The sequence below is a fragment of the Drosophila ananassae genome, chromosome 2R, assembly GCF_017639315.1.
Source record: "Drosophila ananassae strain 14024-0371.13 chromosome 2R, ASM1763931v2, whole genome shotgun sequence".
In the NCBI taxonomy this organism is placed as follows: Eukaryota; Metazoa; Arthropoda; class Insecta; order Diptera; family Drosophilidae; genus Drosophila; species Drosophila ananassae.
In genome coordinates, this window is record NC_057928.1 from 2,836,721 (window position 1) to 2,855,867 (window position 19,147).

The 19,147-nt window shown below is 36.4% G+C and overlaps 1 protein-coding gene across 1 annotated transcript in view; it reads right to left on the reverse strand.

The window, feature by feature from the left end:
* LOC26514480 (cholesterol 7-desaturase nvd) overlaps positions 1 to 12,104 on the reverse strand; it is a 114,963-nt gene extending 102,859 nt beyond the window's left edge. Inside the window, exons 1-2 of the mRNA XM_044714748.1 lie at positions 12,087 to 12,104; positions 1,165 to 1,543 (exon numbers count right to left, since the gene is read on the reverse strand). Coding sequence (XP_044570683.1) covers positions 1,165 to 1,441 — 277 coding nt within the window. The 5' untranslated portion in view covers positions 1,442 to 1,543; positions 12,087 to 12,104. The remainder of the gene's footprint in view (positions 1 to 1,164; positions 1,544 to 12,086) is intronic.
* Positions 12,105 to 19,147: the final 7,043 nt, after the last annotated feature.

Below are 19,147 nucleotides of genomic sequence, written 5' to 3' on the forward strand. Positions count from 1 at the left end.
CAATCTTTGCTCTCCAGTCTTATTGCGTAAATATGTCTTCAATCTTCGTAGTGTAGAGAACGACCGTTCGCTCGAAGCCACTGTTACTGGCAGTGTTGCACCGATCTGAAGAAATCGGTATACCGTTGGATAGAATGTTTTATCGCAAACGTCCAAAGCTTCGATGAAAGTTTTTATGGGATTCTCTTTGGAAAGATTTTTTCTTTTCACTTTCATTTTGAACTTGTTCGGGAAATGGAGTATTTGGAATATTAGGGTCCAAAATTGGCGCATTTTTGGTTTGAAAAATGATGTTATCTTTGCATTAGACATTTTTGTTGGGCAGGTCTTAAATAAACGTCACATTATTTTATAGGTTATCAATATGTCAATATAGTTACTCATTTTGTAAGTGGCGCTCTCGTGGTATCTGCCAGAACTATTTTTGAATGAATATGAAATTTATATTTTTATTTTCCCGTTAATTTTGCAATTTTTTCAAAATTTCGGGGGGGGTTCGAACCCCTCAAAACCCCCCCCTGCGTGCGCCCCTGCATCGGAAACAATTAAGTTTTAATTATTTGGTACGAATTTAATTTAATAAATTCTTGATTTTTCATTAATTTGCATAAAAATATGGTAACCATTAATCAAGGAGTAATCGGGATTAAAGTCTGGAATTGCTTTAAAAATTTGCTTTAAAAGAACTTAATACAAAAAGAAAAAACAAAAATACTCAACATGAACATATTCAAATCTAAGTTTTTCTTTGTGATTAAAACTCATTTCAAATTTTATAAATTGATTAAATCACAAAAATGTTGACTTTTGGAGTTCTCTTGTTCATAAAATTATTAGGCCTAGTCTGTATCAGTGATCGAAAATTTTTTGATTGTGTAGACAATAACGAAAAAAGCAATTGCATTTGTTGTTATGGCTGTTGAAAGGTCAAAGGTAAAATAATCAAAGTTTCTAAAATCATAAAACAAAATCTAAATTGAAAAAATTTAACACACATTTTTTTTTAAACTAATATGACAAATTTTCCGGTTATACGAGAAATCACCATCTTAGGGATTAGTCATGTTAGTCATGAGATCGTGAGCTTGCTTTCATTGGAATTATTTTCAAAGATATCCAATGAGAAAAGAAAATATTTTGAATAGATGTCTTTGCTTAACTTACCCGAAGCACTATAAGGAATTTTTGCACATTTCCCATCCGATCCTCGAAAGCTCCATTGGTGAAAAGGACAAACTATGCAGTCTCCATCTACCCGTCCCCCAACGCCTAAATTTGCTCCTAAATGGGGGCAATATGCATCCACAATAAATACTTTATTATTTTGAGTGCGGTAAACGACTAATTGTTCTCCTAAACATGATATAAAAATTGCCTCACTCACTTTAAGCAAACACGATTCTAATATACCATACCAACCATTAGGATAAGGAGGTGGCATTTTGTTTGAGCTATGTTGTTTTGCCTTACGGAATCGATTAATTGTAAGTCGTTTAGTATCGTTTCGGAGTATACTTTCTTTTCCTGCGTGTAGGGAATAACGCTAAAAATAAAAAAAAATGCAGATTTTATTTATTGAGATAAAATATATGATAATATAATGAATATAATGATAATAGATTCAAAATCAATATGTTTTTTTTTGTTTGCTCCGATGCTGCTATTTGCAAAAAATAACGCGTAAATTTATGCGCTGCCGATCGAACCACTCCAATACGAGCTGCAAGCGCATATGGAGAGACCTCGCTCGCTCTTCTCAGCTTTTTTGTACCTAAATGGAACTTTTCAAGAGTCGTGGAGTGCCCAGTGCCCTACTCCCGACCATTAATGCTTTGCCTGGGGTTTGTATACGATAAAAACTTAAAAAAGGAAAACTATATCTTCAACCACAATAGCTGCAACAACCATTGGTTTCGGGTTGCTGCGGCATAACGTATGGCTTGAATCGCCGGGAATGACTAGAACAAAATAATACGAGGAAGAGTGATGTTCAGATAAGGCTTTAAGAATAAGGTTATACGTAGAGCACAGATGTGGTAGAGACCATTTTAGTAGTTTAGACCATTTAGTTGTACTAAAATGGCTGTGGAGTAGAGGACGAAAATTTCTAGTTCTTCTACTAGCAACGTTACATTTTAAGCTGGTTTAAAATTTAAAATTAGATTGTTAATAAATACGACACCCAGCATCGTTCTACGGTTTGTTAATGAATGTAAGTTAATTAATAAAGGTGAAGATATGCATCCATTAAGTTTTAGGGGTTTTTTTAATAAACAATTTAAAAAATAAGGGTTCAAGATGGCTTCCTTGGAGCACACCAAATTATACACGGACTAAGCACGAGAGATTATCTTTAAAAAAGGCTTCTTCAGATAAGTATGTATCTGAAGTATCGTCAGATAAGTAGCTGGAAATGCAGATCAGGAGATCAGTTGGGAATCCCAAAAGACCGATTTTACGAAAAAGAAGCGAATGGTTAACAGAGTCAAATTTTTTACTGAAGTCAATATCAACAAGAAAGGAAAGCTAACTTCGGGCGGAGCCGAAATTAACATTTGCAGGTAACGTTGTTACATTTCCGATCGTTCAGTTATATGGCAGCTATAGGTTATAGTCGGACGATCTTTATAAAATTTGGCAAATCGGATTACTTTACCCAAAATGGAATCTGTACCAAGTCCCATCTTTCAAACTTAAAAAACACCAAAGTTCTGCCAATTCCGATCGTTCTATGACAGCTATAGGATATAGTCGGCCGATCCCGGCCGTTCCGACCTATATACTGCCTGCAACCAAAAGAAGGATGTGTAAAAAGATTCATTTTGATAGCTTAAACAGAGAGATTAGTTTGCGTAAAAACGGACAGACGGTCAGATGGACATGCTTATATCGACTCAGGAGGTGATCCTGATCAAGAATATATTTACTTTATAGGGTCGAAGATGATTCCTTCACTATGATACACACTTTGGACCAAAATTATAATACCCTCTGCAAGGGTATAGTGACCCCGCTATCCACCGCTCCCCCCATGGTCTTCATTTTCACGTCGCGTCTGGCAGTTGTCTGCGTTGGATTTTCTGAAGCTGCTGTTCCTAATCCCTCATCTGGCCCCTCATCTGTTTATTCCAATGGGGGGAGTCCGTTTCACAGCTGCTACTATCTGCAGCTGTCAAGGTGGCTCCGCGCAATCCCGGAAAGACGTTTCCCGCTCCTGGTTGAATTTTCAAGGGGGGGAGGATGTTGGGACTTGTGCCAGCATCAAATCTTGTAATTATCACTAGTTAGTTCTCTCAGTGTATCTAGCCGAAGCGGTGCACTAATTGCCCGTTATCAGCATTCTTTAAAGAAGACACGGGTTCTTCCAGATAAGTATCTCGAAATACAGATAAGAAGATCAGTTGGGAATCCCAAAAGCCTGAGTTTATTTAAAAGAAGCGAATGGTTAACAGAGTCAAATGTTTTAATGGCGTCTGTTTCTATGCCATACCGGAACACATCCGTGACAAAAAATGTTAGCTAAAATAAGATGATGGTGGTATAGCTGCGCTTCATGAAGCCATGCTAGCACGGTGATATTATTAAAATACAAAAAATTGCAAATTTGGAGTGATTAGTATTTCAAAAAGCTTTGAAATTGCTGAATAATTTGAATTGGCTTCATAATTGGCAGCTTCAGATCACTTTCCCTTTTTTATGCAGAGTAATATAAGATAACATTTACATAAGGCGAATGATTGCAGTTTCCAGTGATAGATTAAAGAGTTTAAGGAAAGGTTTGCACGGTGCCTGGGCACAGTTTTTCAGAACACAGACTGGTACTCCTCCAACACACGCCTTTTATTCAAAGATGGAAAAAAAGGTTTGCTGATTGACTATTATAAGTGTAAGGCTGAGCGGGAATAGTATATAGTATATAGTGATAGATATATACGTTGTTTAAAAAATCTGTACCAAAAGATAGACAGTGACCAGTATTTGCATTTGAATTTTTAAAGGTAAGCAAAGGGGGAAAAGACTGATTCTGAGTAAATTGAATCCGGGAGTAGCGATTATAACTTCTATAACATTCTCTTGTAAGAATGTTACGTTATGCATGGTGAAATTAGACCGAGCCTCTAAGTATTTAAGAGTAAATTCTTGATGTTCTTTAAATTTAGAAGGTACCTTGTATACCGAGGCTGAACTAAAGCTTTCTATTCGGAACGTTAAACTGTAAGTTTAGAGTGTTAGTAAATGCTGACTATCTACATCACCATTAATAAGGTTGTGTAGAAAAATGACACCCAGCATTATTCTACGATTTGTTAAGGAGGGTAAGTTACGAGTCTGCTATGATACGAAGGAAGGTGAAATTTGCATCCCAGTCTAATAGGACACCAAGATCGTTAACCAGAGTTAATTTTTGTAAGGAAATCCCATTGAGGACCTGAACGATAAAAATAAGTTTGATACATTAATGGGCCTGCTTTATGGATGGATATAAATGGTTTATTTTTTTAATGCTCTTATCAAATGTTAATATGGACATCTAAGAATGAACACACAAAGTGACATAGTACAATTCTCAATTTTTTCGTAGATACAAAGTATGTAGTTATGGTGCGACTAAAAAGTCGCACTTTTTTTATTTATATGATTTTTAAGTATTGGCGGGCGTGATTCATAGCTTGTTCTCCTCAGAATTGAATTTCAATTTAAACTAAAAAGAAATGGTAAAACAAATTTTTTAAAGATTTTTATTTCAAGCACTTTCTCTTTTTGGTTTTTTTAGTTTACCCAGAAGAAAAAATAGTAGTTATTAAAATTCTATTCGATTGCTTTGTTTCAGACATTGTATCTTTCACGCCATTGCAAAACTTCAGCGATGCAACGTCAACCCCACTCAAGTTTTATACAATATTTTCAACTAAAAAATATATTTTTGTATTCTAGGAATATATGATAAAATAAACCAAAAATCTTGAAAAGCCTTATTTTTTGTATTTTCTCAAACAAAAAAACTCGAAAATAACTCCTTTTTGTGACTTTCTAAAGCAGTCTCACCTCTTAAGTATTAAATCTTTAGCTTATATTGACACCGAGTTTATATTGCAGACAAAGCTTAACATCGTTTGCATACATTAGTACCAGCGAGTTCATTAAAGCAAGTAGCAAATCATTAATAAAAAGAGAAAACAATAACGGGCCGAGATGGCTTCTTTGAGGGTCTCCAGACGGACAAAGCGGGAATGTTCATTTTTAAATAAAACTCTTTGTGATGTTCCATCTAAGTAGCTGCAGATCCATGTAAGGAGATTTGTAGAGAAATCCCAAAATATTCAGCTAACTAAAGAGGAGTGAGTGATTCATTGAATCAAATGCTTTACTAAAGTCTGTATAAATAACATTGGTTGGCAGACCCTTTCGGAAGCCATGTATGACAAACTCCAACTCCAATAATTAAGTGGTGGTGGAGCGACGCTTAATGAAACCCTGCTGACATGAGAAATGATTGAAAAGCAAAGGTGTTGCAAATGAGGAGTGATTACTTTTTCGAATAGCTTAAGAATAGCTGACGATTAAGAGATGCCTCTGTAGTTGGCTGCATCGGATTTTTTCCTTTTTTATGCAAGGGAACTATAAATGATTCCTTCCATTTAAGGGGAAATAAGTCTTTCATGGTGTACGACCTCCAAAATTGGTATTTTACCGAGGATATTTCTATGTCTCCTTCATTTTGTTGCGCGCCATCGAAACCATTCTCAGTGGCTAATGATGATAGGGTCATCACAGCCTTTTTTCATGCTCTTTTAGTTTTCCCTTTTATGCCAGCGAAGTTCATCAGCCATTTTCTTGGAGATTATATTAACCTGTGATACAGAATCTAGAAGTGTGCGGCATTGCTGAGGGGATCCGACAGATCCATTGGGCCAAAAGGGCTACTGCTGAACACACCGTTCATATTAACCTGGATTAAGGGGAATCGGTAGATTTATTTTTTCGAATCAAGGAATTCAAGGTGTTCTAACATTTGTTTCAGAGAGTGTCGAGTGGTTGGATCGGTGATGGCTAGTTCTGAAGATGTGCCTGGATCCAATCTTTCCTCAATGCTGTGTATCAATATTGCATCCCAGTTGACTGGCGACACCTTGAGTGCGTTGAGAATGGTGATTGTTCGGAGCACGGTATCATGCAAGCTGCGCAGCTTGTCCATAGATCCATTACTTCTGGGGTGTAAAAAAAAATGTTGAATTGTTGACTTGATCAACAGCCGTTCATTTTGGTATCGATTCTTTAAATGTAACCAGGCACCGAGGCATGTCCACCAATCAATACCCGATTGTATAGGAATTCCTTGAAAATTTCGTAGAATCGAAGCAATTGCCGGCAATCTCCGTCAAACTTTGGAATTTAGAACGACCGCATTGCTAACGTTTAGGCAGAAGACGTCCTTTATTTACACTCCTGATCAAATCAATGAGGTCGTGGGTGAGCGGTCTCAGTCGATCATCGAAGTAATCTTCTTTTATTCGTCGTTCCGATTGATCTTTGGTGAAATTTCTGATCAACCTTTAAAGGGCGGTATTTCTTTCAATATGCTCATCAATGAGCATCTGTATGACGGGGTGTTACTCCCGAGAGATTGGACTCCCGAGAGTAACTATAAATCTCGGAGCCGTAGTCAAAAACTATTGGCTTGACTAATGTTTTCCTTGATTGTCCTATTAGCCGCTCTGAGTTAGACGCGGCACGCTGAGGCCCAAATGAGGGGAGGTGTGCGGGATGGCGGGCCTCGAGTGTGTATATATTGTGTTTCGGTTAATGATCCTGTTAGTTGTCCTTCTGGCTGGAGCAGCACGCTGAGGATTTTTGAGGTACCGCGGTTATGGAAACTGTGGGTTGTAGTTCGAGATTGTCCTTATAGGATGCTTTATTTCATACATATGTTGTGTACACAGAGTAAGGCCAATATTAAAGAAAGTATTAAAGAAAGTTCTTGGTAAACTAGCTATGGGTCTGCTGACTCAGATCGCTTGGTATTAGTTTCCCGACGAACTCAGAAGTCGCTGGTTTTGCTCGCCCCGGTCAGTCGGTTATTTTTAAAATTTTTAAGTTTTAAGATGTGGGCCATGCTGAGCATAGATTTTTTTGTAAAATTGTTAACTTTTAAGGGATGGGCAATGATGGTCATGATTTTTTTTGTTAAATGTTTATGTTTTATGATATGGGCAATGGTGGGCATGATTTTTTTTTGTTAAATTTTTAACTTTTAAGGGATGGGCAATGAAGGTCATAGTTTTTTTTGTAAAATATGTAAGTTTTAAGATGTGGCCATGATGCCATGATGGGCATATAGTTTTTTGTTAATTTTTAAGTTTTTGTTAATTTTGTTAAGTTTTAAGGGATGGGCAATGATGGAAACTAGTGGAAAACGAATTCAGTAGTTTTTTTTTTAAATTTTTTTTTTACCTGGCCAAAAAACGACCAAAACTAAAAACTAAAACTATAACTAATATTTTAAAAACTAAAAGTTTTTTTTCAAAATTATAAAATATGACCATTGGTGGTCATTTTGGTTTATTTCGATTAAAAAAAAAAATTGAAAAAGTCAAATTTTAACATTTTTGAAAATTTTCATTTTTGAATATTTTCCAAACGGGAGGTGGGAGGTTTCAAAATATTGATGGTCATTTGTGGTCATTTAATTGGGCAATCGATTGCACCTTTTTTTTCCAAAAATTATCATTTCACCCGACCCAACTTCTCGTAGCTGAATATAACTCCTATAACATTCTGCGTTATGCATGGTGAAATTGGACCGAGCCACTAAGTATCTTGAATAACTAACTGTTCAACCGTTATTTTATGTTTATTTAAGAGTAAATTCATGATGTTCTTTAAATTTAGAAGGTGCCTTGCATACCGAGGCTGATATGTTCAAGCGGACGGCTATTTCTACGACATGCAAGATTCGAAAAATATATTATATAGTTGCCCGTATGTATGCAGTTTGGACGAAGGTGGTATATAGAAACAGGTAAAGTATAAAGATTGACCGGACAAGATCCGCCGCTCCTCCCAACGCCGGAGAGTGGGAAGGCGTCCTTCCCATGAATTTCAAGCTAGACATTGATTGTTTCAATTTTTTATTGCGCCCTCTGGACGATGTCAACCTGGCTTCTAATTGCGATTCCGCACTTTATGTCCATATTAGCTTAAGGATGGAGTTTTAAAGCAGGACATTGTAGTCAAAGCGCGGTGGAGGCTGCATGCCTTTAGTGTCAGTTGTTAGACGCCTATTCAAGTGGATACCTAAATAAGTTATTTCGCTTATTTGCGGGATCCGTGTGTTGTTCAAGCTTATCGGAAGGCACTCACTTTAATTCGTTTAATATAATATAATACGCCATTCAGAAAGCATCTTAAGCAATTATTATTCCAGGATAATGTTTTGGCTCTGATGAATGGTGTTATGCGAGAAAGAATGCATTGAAAACTGAATGAAGAATGCGAGAGAAAAAGTAGGCAGTGCGAGAAAGTAGGCAAATAACCAGAATAGAAAATAGCTTTGGAGTCACACGAAAAGAAAAACAGACGATCAAGTGGAATAAAATATACAGAAGGAAACATAAGTGAGTAGTACATTTATCGGGGTATCGCTTGCTTATAAATCCTGGAGTTCCGTATCAGTCAGGACCCCGTCTCCGGAGTCCACATCCTACGAGGTACACTCGTGCGAAAGGGGGTCCATCAGTCCGTTCGCTCTCCTTCTCAGCTAGAGACAGGCCCGATGAGAGGGGGGGTCAGCCGGGTAATTTTCCCGCGGCCCGCAATGGACATGGGCCCGGCAGCGGGGTCTAATTTTTTTTTTCGAAAATTTAGATGACCAAAATTGAGAAAGAAATATATGAATGTTTAATTAGAATGAATAAATATTGAAAATAATATTGGTTGATCTCACTAACAAGTCATTTTATATTAACAAAACTAATTTACAAACGTCATTTATATAGCGAACAGATTATGCCCCGGAGCCCGACATGGCTCTTGACGGCCCTGGCTAATCTGCACTTTCGACGATACGAGCTGTCTGCCGGTTGAGCGTTTCATCACTGCATTTCCGAGGTGATCTCTGCGCGGGGTGAAAAGTTCTGGCCCGCCCTCATAAGCCCACATAAGTCCTGACCCATGCGTTTCCAAGTTTATCTCTGCGCAAGACTATGGCTAGTCGGGCCCGGTCTGACGGTTAATTGCTTTAAGCTATGTCGCGCAGCGGAGCGGTTTAAATATGATTACGGTTAATTGATTAAGATTATCTTTCCTATCTTCTTTACGAAATAATTAAAATAATCCCGAAATAATGATCAATATATTATATAACAGCATGATAACGCAGAAACTCTTAATCTATCGCTGGAGACTTCGATCTTTCCCCTTATGTGGAAGGAATCTTACATTATTCCGCTCGATAAAAAACGGAAAAAATCCGACGCTGCAAACTATATAGGCAGCTGTAAATTGTCAGCAATTCAAAAGCTTTTTGAAAAACTTATCAATCCACATTTGCAACACCTATGTAGTTCAATATTATGTGCGTGCCACCATGACTTCATGAAGAGCTCCACCACTACGCAAATTAGGGGAATTAATTGAGAATTGGAAAAAATTCCTATTTACCAATTTGGGGTCTTAAAGAAACACAAAATTTAATCAGAGATACGATATTCATTTGAAAGACGGGAGTTATTTCCGGAAAAATCTGTAGAATGCGGTCTAAAAATTTTCCTAAATGGATGCTTTCGGAGATAAAGCCAAAATAAAATGGCGCTTTAGCTCCCATGTCAATCAAAACATTAAACTTTGTTATTTTCGATCGCTCAGTTATACGAAAGCTATAGGATATATTCGGGTCGACCGAATATATCCTATAGCTTTCAAGTTCGATGAGCAGATAGGCAGAGGATTGCTTATATATACTTTATAAGGTTGGAGATGCATTTACTTCACTGCGTTGCACAGTTATCCCAAAAATGTTAATCCCACTGCAAGCATAAAAATTTGCCACAAAATCTTTATCTTTTGCCAAAAATTCGAAAAATTGAATTTGTATTATTTTGTATTTTTCTGCGCTCTTTTACGGTCTTAAGAATTACCTATTAAGCTAATAAGCTAAATACGCATTTTGTTCTATTCTTATGATCTTAATGCGAGATCTCCTGTCAACGCCGTTTTTTTTAAGCTTGAAGCCTGTGTAATCCCTTAATTGCTAAAATCTAAATATTTAAAAAAAACCATGTCATACGATGTCATAATGAAGTCATACCGGCAGCAAAGAAGTGTTGCAGTGAGATGCAAATAATTCTCCTTAAGCTGAAATCAAGCTGATTTATATTTACAGCATCACAACAGACTTGTTGAAAAATAGTGTGAAAAATAGTGTGAATAGTATGATTTGCAATTACGGATTAAACTGCTTTCCTAATCCCCTCTTACTGACATAAAATAGTAACGGGACTTATTACCCATCTCATAAACATAGGGAAATAAGTAGCAGACCGCCGAATACATGTAAACGCACTTTAGGCCCTATTTGTCAAACTTGTCATTCTTTAGCACTGAATAACAACAACATCCCAAAAAAATTTGCATCTTACTTCCTTGGCTTGACTATATAAAAATATTAAAAATCAACTAAAATGATAGTCTGGGCTATGATAGATTGGCATATGAGTCATTATAATTATAATACAAAGTTATATTTTATAGTGCATTTATTAAAATGCATTATTTGCATACTTCAGGCCAATTTGGACTTATGTATGTATGTGAAGCATGAAAAAACGAAATCATCCCGAGAGCGGAATTAAAGATGTAGTGGGGTTCGAAAACCGCAGACCCGGTTTATACTAGTGCCACCTAGCGGGCGGTACGGTCAGTAAATTGGCAACATTAGGCGTAAGGGATAAGGCAGGACTGTATTTGTCTTAGCGTTTTTGGAGTATCTAAAGTCTAGCCCTGGTAGCCAGCCATTTTGTAGCAGCCGAGCTCAAAAATCTCGTGCTTCCTTTTTAACCAGACTCTCGACCTGCGCGAAGATAAGAATCACCCACAGATATAGAGCTTACCACACAAAAATTTACGCAGCCTAAGCTGCTGCATTCAGAGTGAACCCATCCAGTAAAAGTGAACCTATACAGTGAAAGTGAACCCATCCAGCAAAAGGGAACCCATCCCCAGTGTGTTACCGAACCCTCAGGGGTAAGTCCAAGTCTGTGGGGTGTAGTACGGGTGCAGATGCCCTCATTTAGGCGTCTATTTTTTTATAGGCAATTTTTATAAGCCTCTTTTTATATAAGGAGGCGATCATAGAAGCACTAACTTCTACTCCAAGAGGGCAGCTGAATCCGGCCCTGTGATTCTGGAAGCGAAGAAGAAAAGGAACCCCATCAAGCGACATAATCATCGCCCAGAAGCTTATTAAACAGTTGCAGTTTGTTTTTTTTAATCACACGTTCGCTATCGACAAAAGAGCGGGCGAAAAATATTATCTGGTTTAGTCTGCACGATGCTGATGGACAGCTCGGAGTGAATTTCGCCTAAACCAATCCCAGTGCCTCGCGGGGATGGCTAAGAGGCATCCATAAGTGCTCTGATTAACAGGAGTCTGTGGTCTAAAAATTTTAATTAATCTACCATAAAATATGTTATAAAATTTAAGTTAAAAAGGTAAAAGAAACGGGTGAAAGAAAATGCCCAATATAATGTTAACACCGAAGTTAAAAGTTAAATGAAAAGCCCCAAAACCTAGTTTAAAGCCCCAAAACCACAATACAAAATTAAAATATAAATTAGAAGTTAAAAGAAATGCCCCAATACAAAGATAAAATATTTGCTAAAAGTTGAAAGAAAATCCCAGAAAAACCAAAAAGTTAAATTCAATACAAAATTAGAATCATGTTAAAATAGTTTAAAAATACAATTTAAAAATAAGTTAAAATTCCCGTCGTAAGCTTTTTAGATACAAAGGGGCCTGATGCAGGATCGCGGAGAAAACGCACTGGCCATTGTAGGGTGGGCTCATATAATTTGTAGAGTGGGCTCACAATATTTGGCTCATATTTGCACGCAAATAAAATTGATGCGTGAAGGGATAAAAGCTTGCAAAGAACATCAGCTCTTTGTTGTTCGTTACAAAGATATTGAAAACTTCACTGAGACACGGTCCATACGGATTAAAAAAACGACTACCTACCCAGCAGCAATAGCCAGGGCCATATTTAAAAAAAAATTAAGATACAAGGGTAATAATTATATTTATTTAACATTTTATCTTAAGTTATCTATACATATCTAAGAGATTAGATAGGAAGTAAAATTTTATTTATTGTAAATAAGAATGGTATGTTCGTATCTTCCAGGTTTATAGACTCGAGCCGTTTAATCTAAAAAGTTTACACAACGTTTTTTGTGGCTATATCTACGGGTTTGTCTACTTTTTTTGTTCATAACGTATCTACGTTCGCAAATGTTGGTTTGCTTTTACTATAAACGTTATCAATCGTGTTTGAACGATTAATCGAATTAATAAAGGCGCAGTTCGATTTCAATATTTATTATAGAAATTAGTTGAACCCAAAAAAAAGTGCAGCTCAATATCTATACCAAAGCAGTTTGCAACAAGTGCATAAGTCAAAGGTTGGGAGAAGAAGCTCTACCAAAGCTTTCGAAAGCACAGATATAGATATAAGATATAGATATAGATATAGATATAAATCACTGTGGACGGAAGTCCACGAGGTGACGACCTGCATGCCTAGGCGTGCGCGAGGAAACTCTATATATAGCCGAAGAATTAAAAATTTTCTGTAGGCAATCGATCTAAATGAATTATATACCAATCGAAAGGTATTGTTTCAAGATTTTTATATATTCGCATTCTAGAGCTAAATACGCGTCGGTTGGTACCTCAATCGACCCGATCCGACATTTCATTCAGAAGTTATTCGAAAAATTCGAAAAATTTTTTCTTCTTCTTCAAAATGAAGCCAGTTGTCGGTTTGTCGGTTTGTCTGTTTGCACTATTTTCTTCTTAAAAATCCTGAAAAAAATTGGAAAATGTTTGTTACTATCATATGAGCAACTATTGTTTTACAACTTTTTGAAATACCTTAAGCTTACGTCAAAAAATTAAAAAAACTTTGTTAATGAAAAAATTCATAACTTTATAATTAAGAAAGATATTAAAAAGAGCTTTACACCGTTGAAATGGTTTTTTAAATATCAATTTCACTTTCTTTGAGACCAAACGTCTATATAGTACAAAAAAAATACACTGAAAATAAATTTTTTTTTAAAGAAAGAAAATTATTTTTCAAAATTTCCTCGACTGATCCTTTTTATATTGCACGTGGAGATAGCTTTTGAGATGACGCAACTTTTGATATATCGCTCATATCTGGCAAAATCCGTTAACTCAAGATATAGTCCTGTAAGTGCAGCTACCCATTTTGTACACGTGTATACACGTGTGTATTTGATTGGCAACTTTGCTATTTGGAGTCTGCATATATTTGGTCAATACCCTAAAAAATATGGAGTATATCTTCTCAGATTTTAGTTTATTTATTTAAAAATAAAATCCAAATAAAAAAGGGCTTTAAAAGTAAAACATAAACATTGACTCAACTAGGATTAGAACTCAGGCCCTTCCGTGTTAGAAACCACAACGCTCTCCATTCGGCTAATTTCGAACTTCGTTGCTTGATGGCAACTTTTGATGTAATTCTGCTTTGTGTTTCAGTGTCTCATGTCTTAATGAGAAGAATGCAAAATTTTATGAGTAGAAAGCTTTCTATGCATATGCCCCCACTGAGCATATAATGCATATAAATAAAACGCTGCTTTACTTTAATTACAGCCGTTTTGGGCCAAATCATGGATTAAATGCTAAAAAAAAAACCAGGCAAACCAACTCCGCCAATACTTTTCTAATATTTATTATTTTATATCGCACACCCAAAATAAATTGTTACATTCAACAATTGGTTTAACTAGAAAAACTGGAAAAACGTAATTTCCAGTTTTTTTAATTTTTTATGCTTGCGCGTTTATTTTAGATATAATACATGTTTATTATATGATTGATCGGATATGCCATAAATTATTTTTTTTTTATAAGTTAGAAGGATGGGACTTAGTACAGATTGCATTTTGGGCAATCTTATCCGATTTGCAAAATTTTATTAGGATAATTGGCTTAACTTTGTTGTTTTTGAAGCTAGAATGATGGGACTATCTATGGTTTCCGTTTTGGGCAATCTAATCCTATGTTTCATAAGAATCGGCCAACTATATCCTATACCTGCCATATAACTGAACGATCGGAAATGGCACAACCTTTCTATTTTTAAAGATGCTTGGGGCTGTTTCCAATATTATATTTTTATTAGAAATTTTGTTGATGGTGAAATTCTCATAAGGATCGGACAACTATATACGATCCGATATATATAATAATAATATAAGCTTCTGCTTAACTGCAAGGGTATATCAACTTCGGTATATCAAGTATATATATTCTTGATCAGGATCACCTCCTGAGTCGATATGAGCATGTCCGTCTGTCCGTCTGTCTGTTTCTACGCAAACTAGTCTCTCAGTTTTAAAGCTGTCGAGTTCAAACTTTGCACACATCCTTTTTTCCTTTGCAGGCAGTATATAAGTCGGAACGGCCGGGATCGGTCGACTATATCCTATAGCTGCCATATAACTGATTGATCGGAAATGCCATAACTTTGGTGTTTTTTAAGTTAGAGGGTTGGGACACATGTTATGTTTGACCAAAATATCTTATGTACAAAATTTCATAAGGATCGGCAGACTATATCCTATAGCTGTCATACAACCATCGAAATTGGCATAACTTTGGTTTTTTTTTAAGTTAGAACGATGGGATTTGGTACAGATTCTATTTTGGGAAAAACAATCCGATCTGCCAAATTTCATAAGGATAGGCCGACTATATACGATCCGCTATATATCTAATAATATAAGATGCGTGGCGCCACCTAGCGGACTACGACTGAACTGCAAGGGTATATCAACTTCGGCTCCGCCCGAAGTTAGCTTTCCTTTCTTGTTTTTTTATAATTTATTATATAGTGGAACTCTCATAAGGATAGGCCTCTCATCTGTTAATTTGTTAAAACAATTTGGTTTCCCACAACTACGAAACAATTTGGAAAGGTTTTTAATTATTCCACCTTCTTGAATGTCAAAACCTATGAAGTAAAAAAAAACAGTTTTGATGTTTATCCTTACAATTAAAGTATTGCTAACTGTGTAAATCGCCTCTCCAGAGGTTACTTCCATATATGTATATATATTCTATATATTATGCGTTCTGTTTTAAATAATTGAAGAAATATATACAAAAAAAAAACAACTGATACCATATAAAAAAACCTCTTGACGTGGTAAAGTACCGGTGACGAACCTGCATGCGAAACCCAAAATATCTGATATCAATTTTGGTGACGAAAATATGCTATATAGGTGTACAAAATTGCATATAAAATATATTCTTGTTCGGCACGTGCAAGAAAAACAAAAAAAAAAAATCAGTCACGTGCCGAACAAGAATTTTTTTTATATGCAATTTTGTACATTTTTTGAGGTTTTTTTTGAGGTTTGAGGCGATTTTGAGGTTTTTTTATATGATATAAGTTAAACCTAAAATGTCAAATACTAAATAATACTGAATTAGCTAATAAAACTCTAAGTCCAGCCACACGCGCATAAGTTCTTAATAACAACTGCAAAAGAGCTTACACAACCGCATTGAGTGCACCGTGCCCCGGATGCAATATGATGCCGTGGCACCAATAAAGGTCACATGGATCGAAAGACAAGTGCGCTGAGTAAGCATTGATTATGCTTGCGATCGTGGGAAAGCCAAAATAAAGAAAACACCCAAATATTTGGCACGCTTACTTAACTTAATGGCAAGTGCATCCACCAACAACACAATGCTCTCTCATTAAACTCCCAATAAAGCCAAGGTGTACCATATATAACAAAAGAAAATAAGCTTAAAAGACTGTCTTTTGCAAAGTAACATCTCCAAAAGCCAAAGGAATTCTTAATCAAGTATAATTAATCAATAAATATTTTTTGTAAGACTCCCAATGGTACAATGGAAAAGGCAGCCAGTTTGCCAAAAAATAAGATATTGTGGAGGCTCTGTGATGTTCCGGGGATTTGTAGCGTATAATGGACTGTGTAGAATTAATGTAGAAGATTAAGTTTTGAATTGTATTGAAGTCTAGTATAAGTTAGCATAGGACGGAGCGGGAGCGCAAGAAAAGCTCACTTGCGCTCTCCCGTGAATTCGCCGCAATAGATAAGCTAGGCTTAAGTGATTTGTTGAATATAATCGAATTTATAAAGTGGAAGCGAGGGCACGTAATTTTCGATATTTTCGTAGATGCATTATTCAAATTTTTACAGCCACCTTTTCTTTCGGTATTTCGTGAAGAGATAAAATAATCTTAGTGAACATGTGACTGGGTGACTTCATTCCTGTCACTGGCTCGATGAATTAAAGCAAATATTTACGGGTTCTAAATGATAATGCATTTATTTATGGAGACAGGCTTATTGGACAATCGTTCATTCTGCAGCGGGATAAAGCCCCATGCCACAAAGCCAAGATGATTACAACATTTTTGAAGAATGTTGGTGTTACCACTTTGGAATGGCCACCTCAAAGTTCAGATTTAAATATAATTGAAAACGTCTGGTTTCTTACGAAAAGTAAAAGAACAGTATCGATAAGACCAGAGAGGATACAATTTCTGATTCACTTCCCTTTGGGAAGAGATGTCTCTAGAGTTCATCCAAAATTAAATTGATTCAGTACCGGGACGCCTGAAAAAAGTTATTGAAACTAAAGGAAATTATATATTTTACCTTTTCCTTTTTTTTAAGTTTCAACTTCATTATTCATATTAAAAGACACTTGTCAAAATACTTATGCCACCACATAAAAATTACTTAAGCTATTACTATTAAGTTATATTAACCCATTGAAAAGTTACTTAAAAACTTGAACCATTTGTTTTTTGTCAAAATAATTATGACGATTAGTGTAGACTCCTATGATACCCAAGAATATCCAGTTTTTTATCTTTATGGCATAATTTCGTCTCCAAAATTGATATCGCTGACAAACGCATACTCAACACAGAAGCACACTCATCCACACAACCTTTGGTGATCACAGCGAGCAACCAAGCATTTAAAAAAAAAAAATCAATTTATCTAACAAATTTCAAAAAATTAAGTTTAGTTAAAATTTAAAAATAAATAGGAACCAAAAACCACAAACTAAAATTTTCCTTTTAGCAATTAAACCCTCGAGGGCAAAACGCTTCAGTCCTCCTAACAAGGACGCATGCTTTACCCATTCCACGCAAGCTTCAGTAATCTGTCTGAAACTTAAATGAAAACTGCAAGTGTATAATAACTTCGATAATAACGTTCTTGGAGGTGTGTCTTCCACACACCTCTCTTCGCAGAAGCCAAACTGCCTATCAGACATCTAGCCCCCCCAAACTCTCTTGCAGCCATTTTACCAACAGTCTATCCAGAACTTTTACAAGAACTGGAACGAGGATGATGTCCCGAAAGTACCGCGGATTCCTATGGACCCTATGGAGGTGACTTTAGGAGCACACACACTCTTGTGCATTTCGCATCCATTCCAGGCGCTTTCCCAGAGCGAAGCATGGGAGCGCCCATTCATTAGAGGGGTTCGGCATCACCTACTGCATTTAGCTCTGAGTGCTGCCAACCCTCTTTGGGCAAAAATTCAAACAATACACATTCTACACAGTCCTTCCAGGTCGTAAGCAATTGGCCACAAACCTGTAAGGCACACAAACTCCTTTCCTCTTCCTCTTCCTCCTCTTTCACTCTCAAAACCCTATGTTTATACCCCTGAATTCGAGTATTAAGCTGTTCCCTAAGCTGGGCCACGTTTTCTGCATTGGTCCTTCTGGCCCTTTGTAATCTCTTTCTTAGAGACCGGTAACACGCTTACGAGTCACTTTGAGGTGCCTCGCACACATGGCATCATGCGCAAGTAATCCACCCTGTCAGACATGCATCTTGCTCATCCACATTCATAGCACAGAAGGTGCTAAACGGGACATGCGCCGCCACTTCTCTCACATATCATAATGCCCATTAAGGACCCAATTCGCTCCATAAAAGCGCCACCCATTGACGGCAACATTCGCATCCAGAGAAAAAGTTTATGAAATCCCGACTGATTTATTCAGATGCCAGAAAAATGCGGGAACAACTCGATGTTGACAAAGCGAAATCAAAAGCGTACAAAAATTGAAATTCATAGGTGAATTCAGGCAGCGAAATTCCATCATCTGCACTGGAAACATTATGTGTGAAACATTAAATATGATGTCGACATATTTTCAACAATCCACACCTATATCCATGTATTCTGTACATTTCCCGTAACAAACGCTAGCTCTGAACGTTATTTCTCTTATCTTTGCCAGATTAAAACATGGTAAAGGATGACCTTGTTTTAAGTTGGATTAGCGTTGCTTCATACGCATCATGATATCGAAATCACCGTCGGAGTAGTCATCGAAAGATTTGAAAAACTTGGCAGCCATCGTTTTGCGTTATGAAACACGCTATGTAAAAACATTTTCCAGTTTAAATTTTTAATAAAATAAGCCACTTTTTAATGCATACACATGATTGACTTTTCAAATATATAAGCACATTGTTCGTCTAAAAATTATAATTGATCATTTTTGTTACATAATTTCTACATAATTAATTTTCCTCGCAATAATAATTTTGAGTCTATTATCGAAGGATAAATTCAATTTCCCCACCACCACGGTGATATTATTAAACTACAAAGGTGTTGCAAATGTGGATTGATTAGTTTTTCAAAAAGCTATACACTTATATTTACACTTATATAATTGGCAGTATCGTTTTATTTAAGAGTCTATTCGTGATGTTCTTGAAATTTAATGGGTCCATCAGCTCCTCTTCGCAGAGATCGATCACGTCTAAAAGGAGCTAAGATATGAGTGGTTGCATAATTTTTGGCTGTATAGGC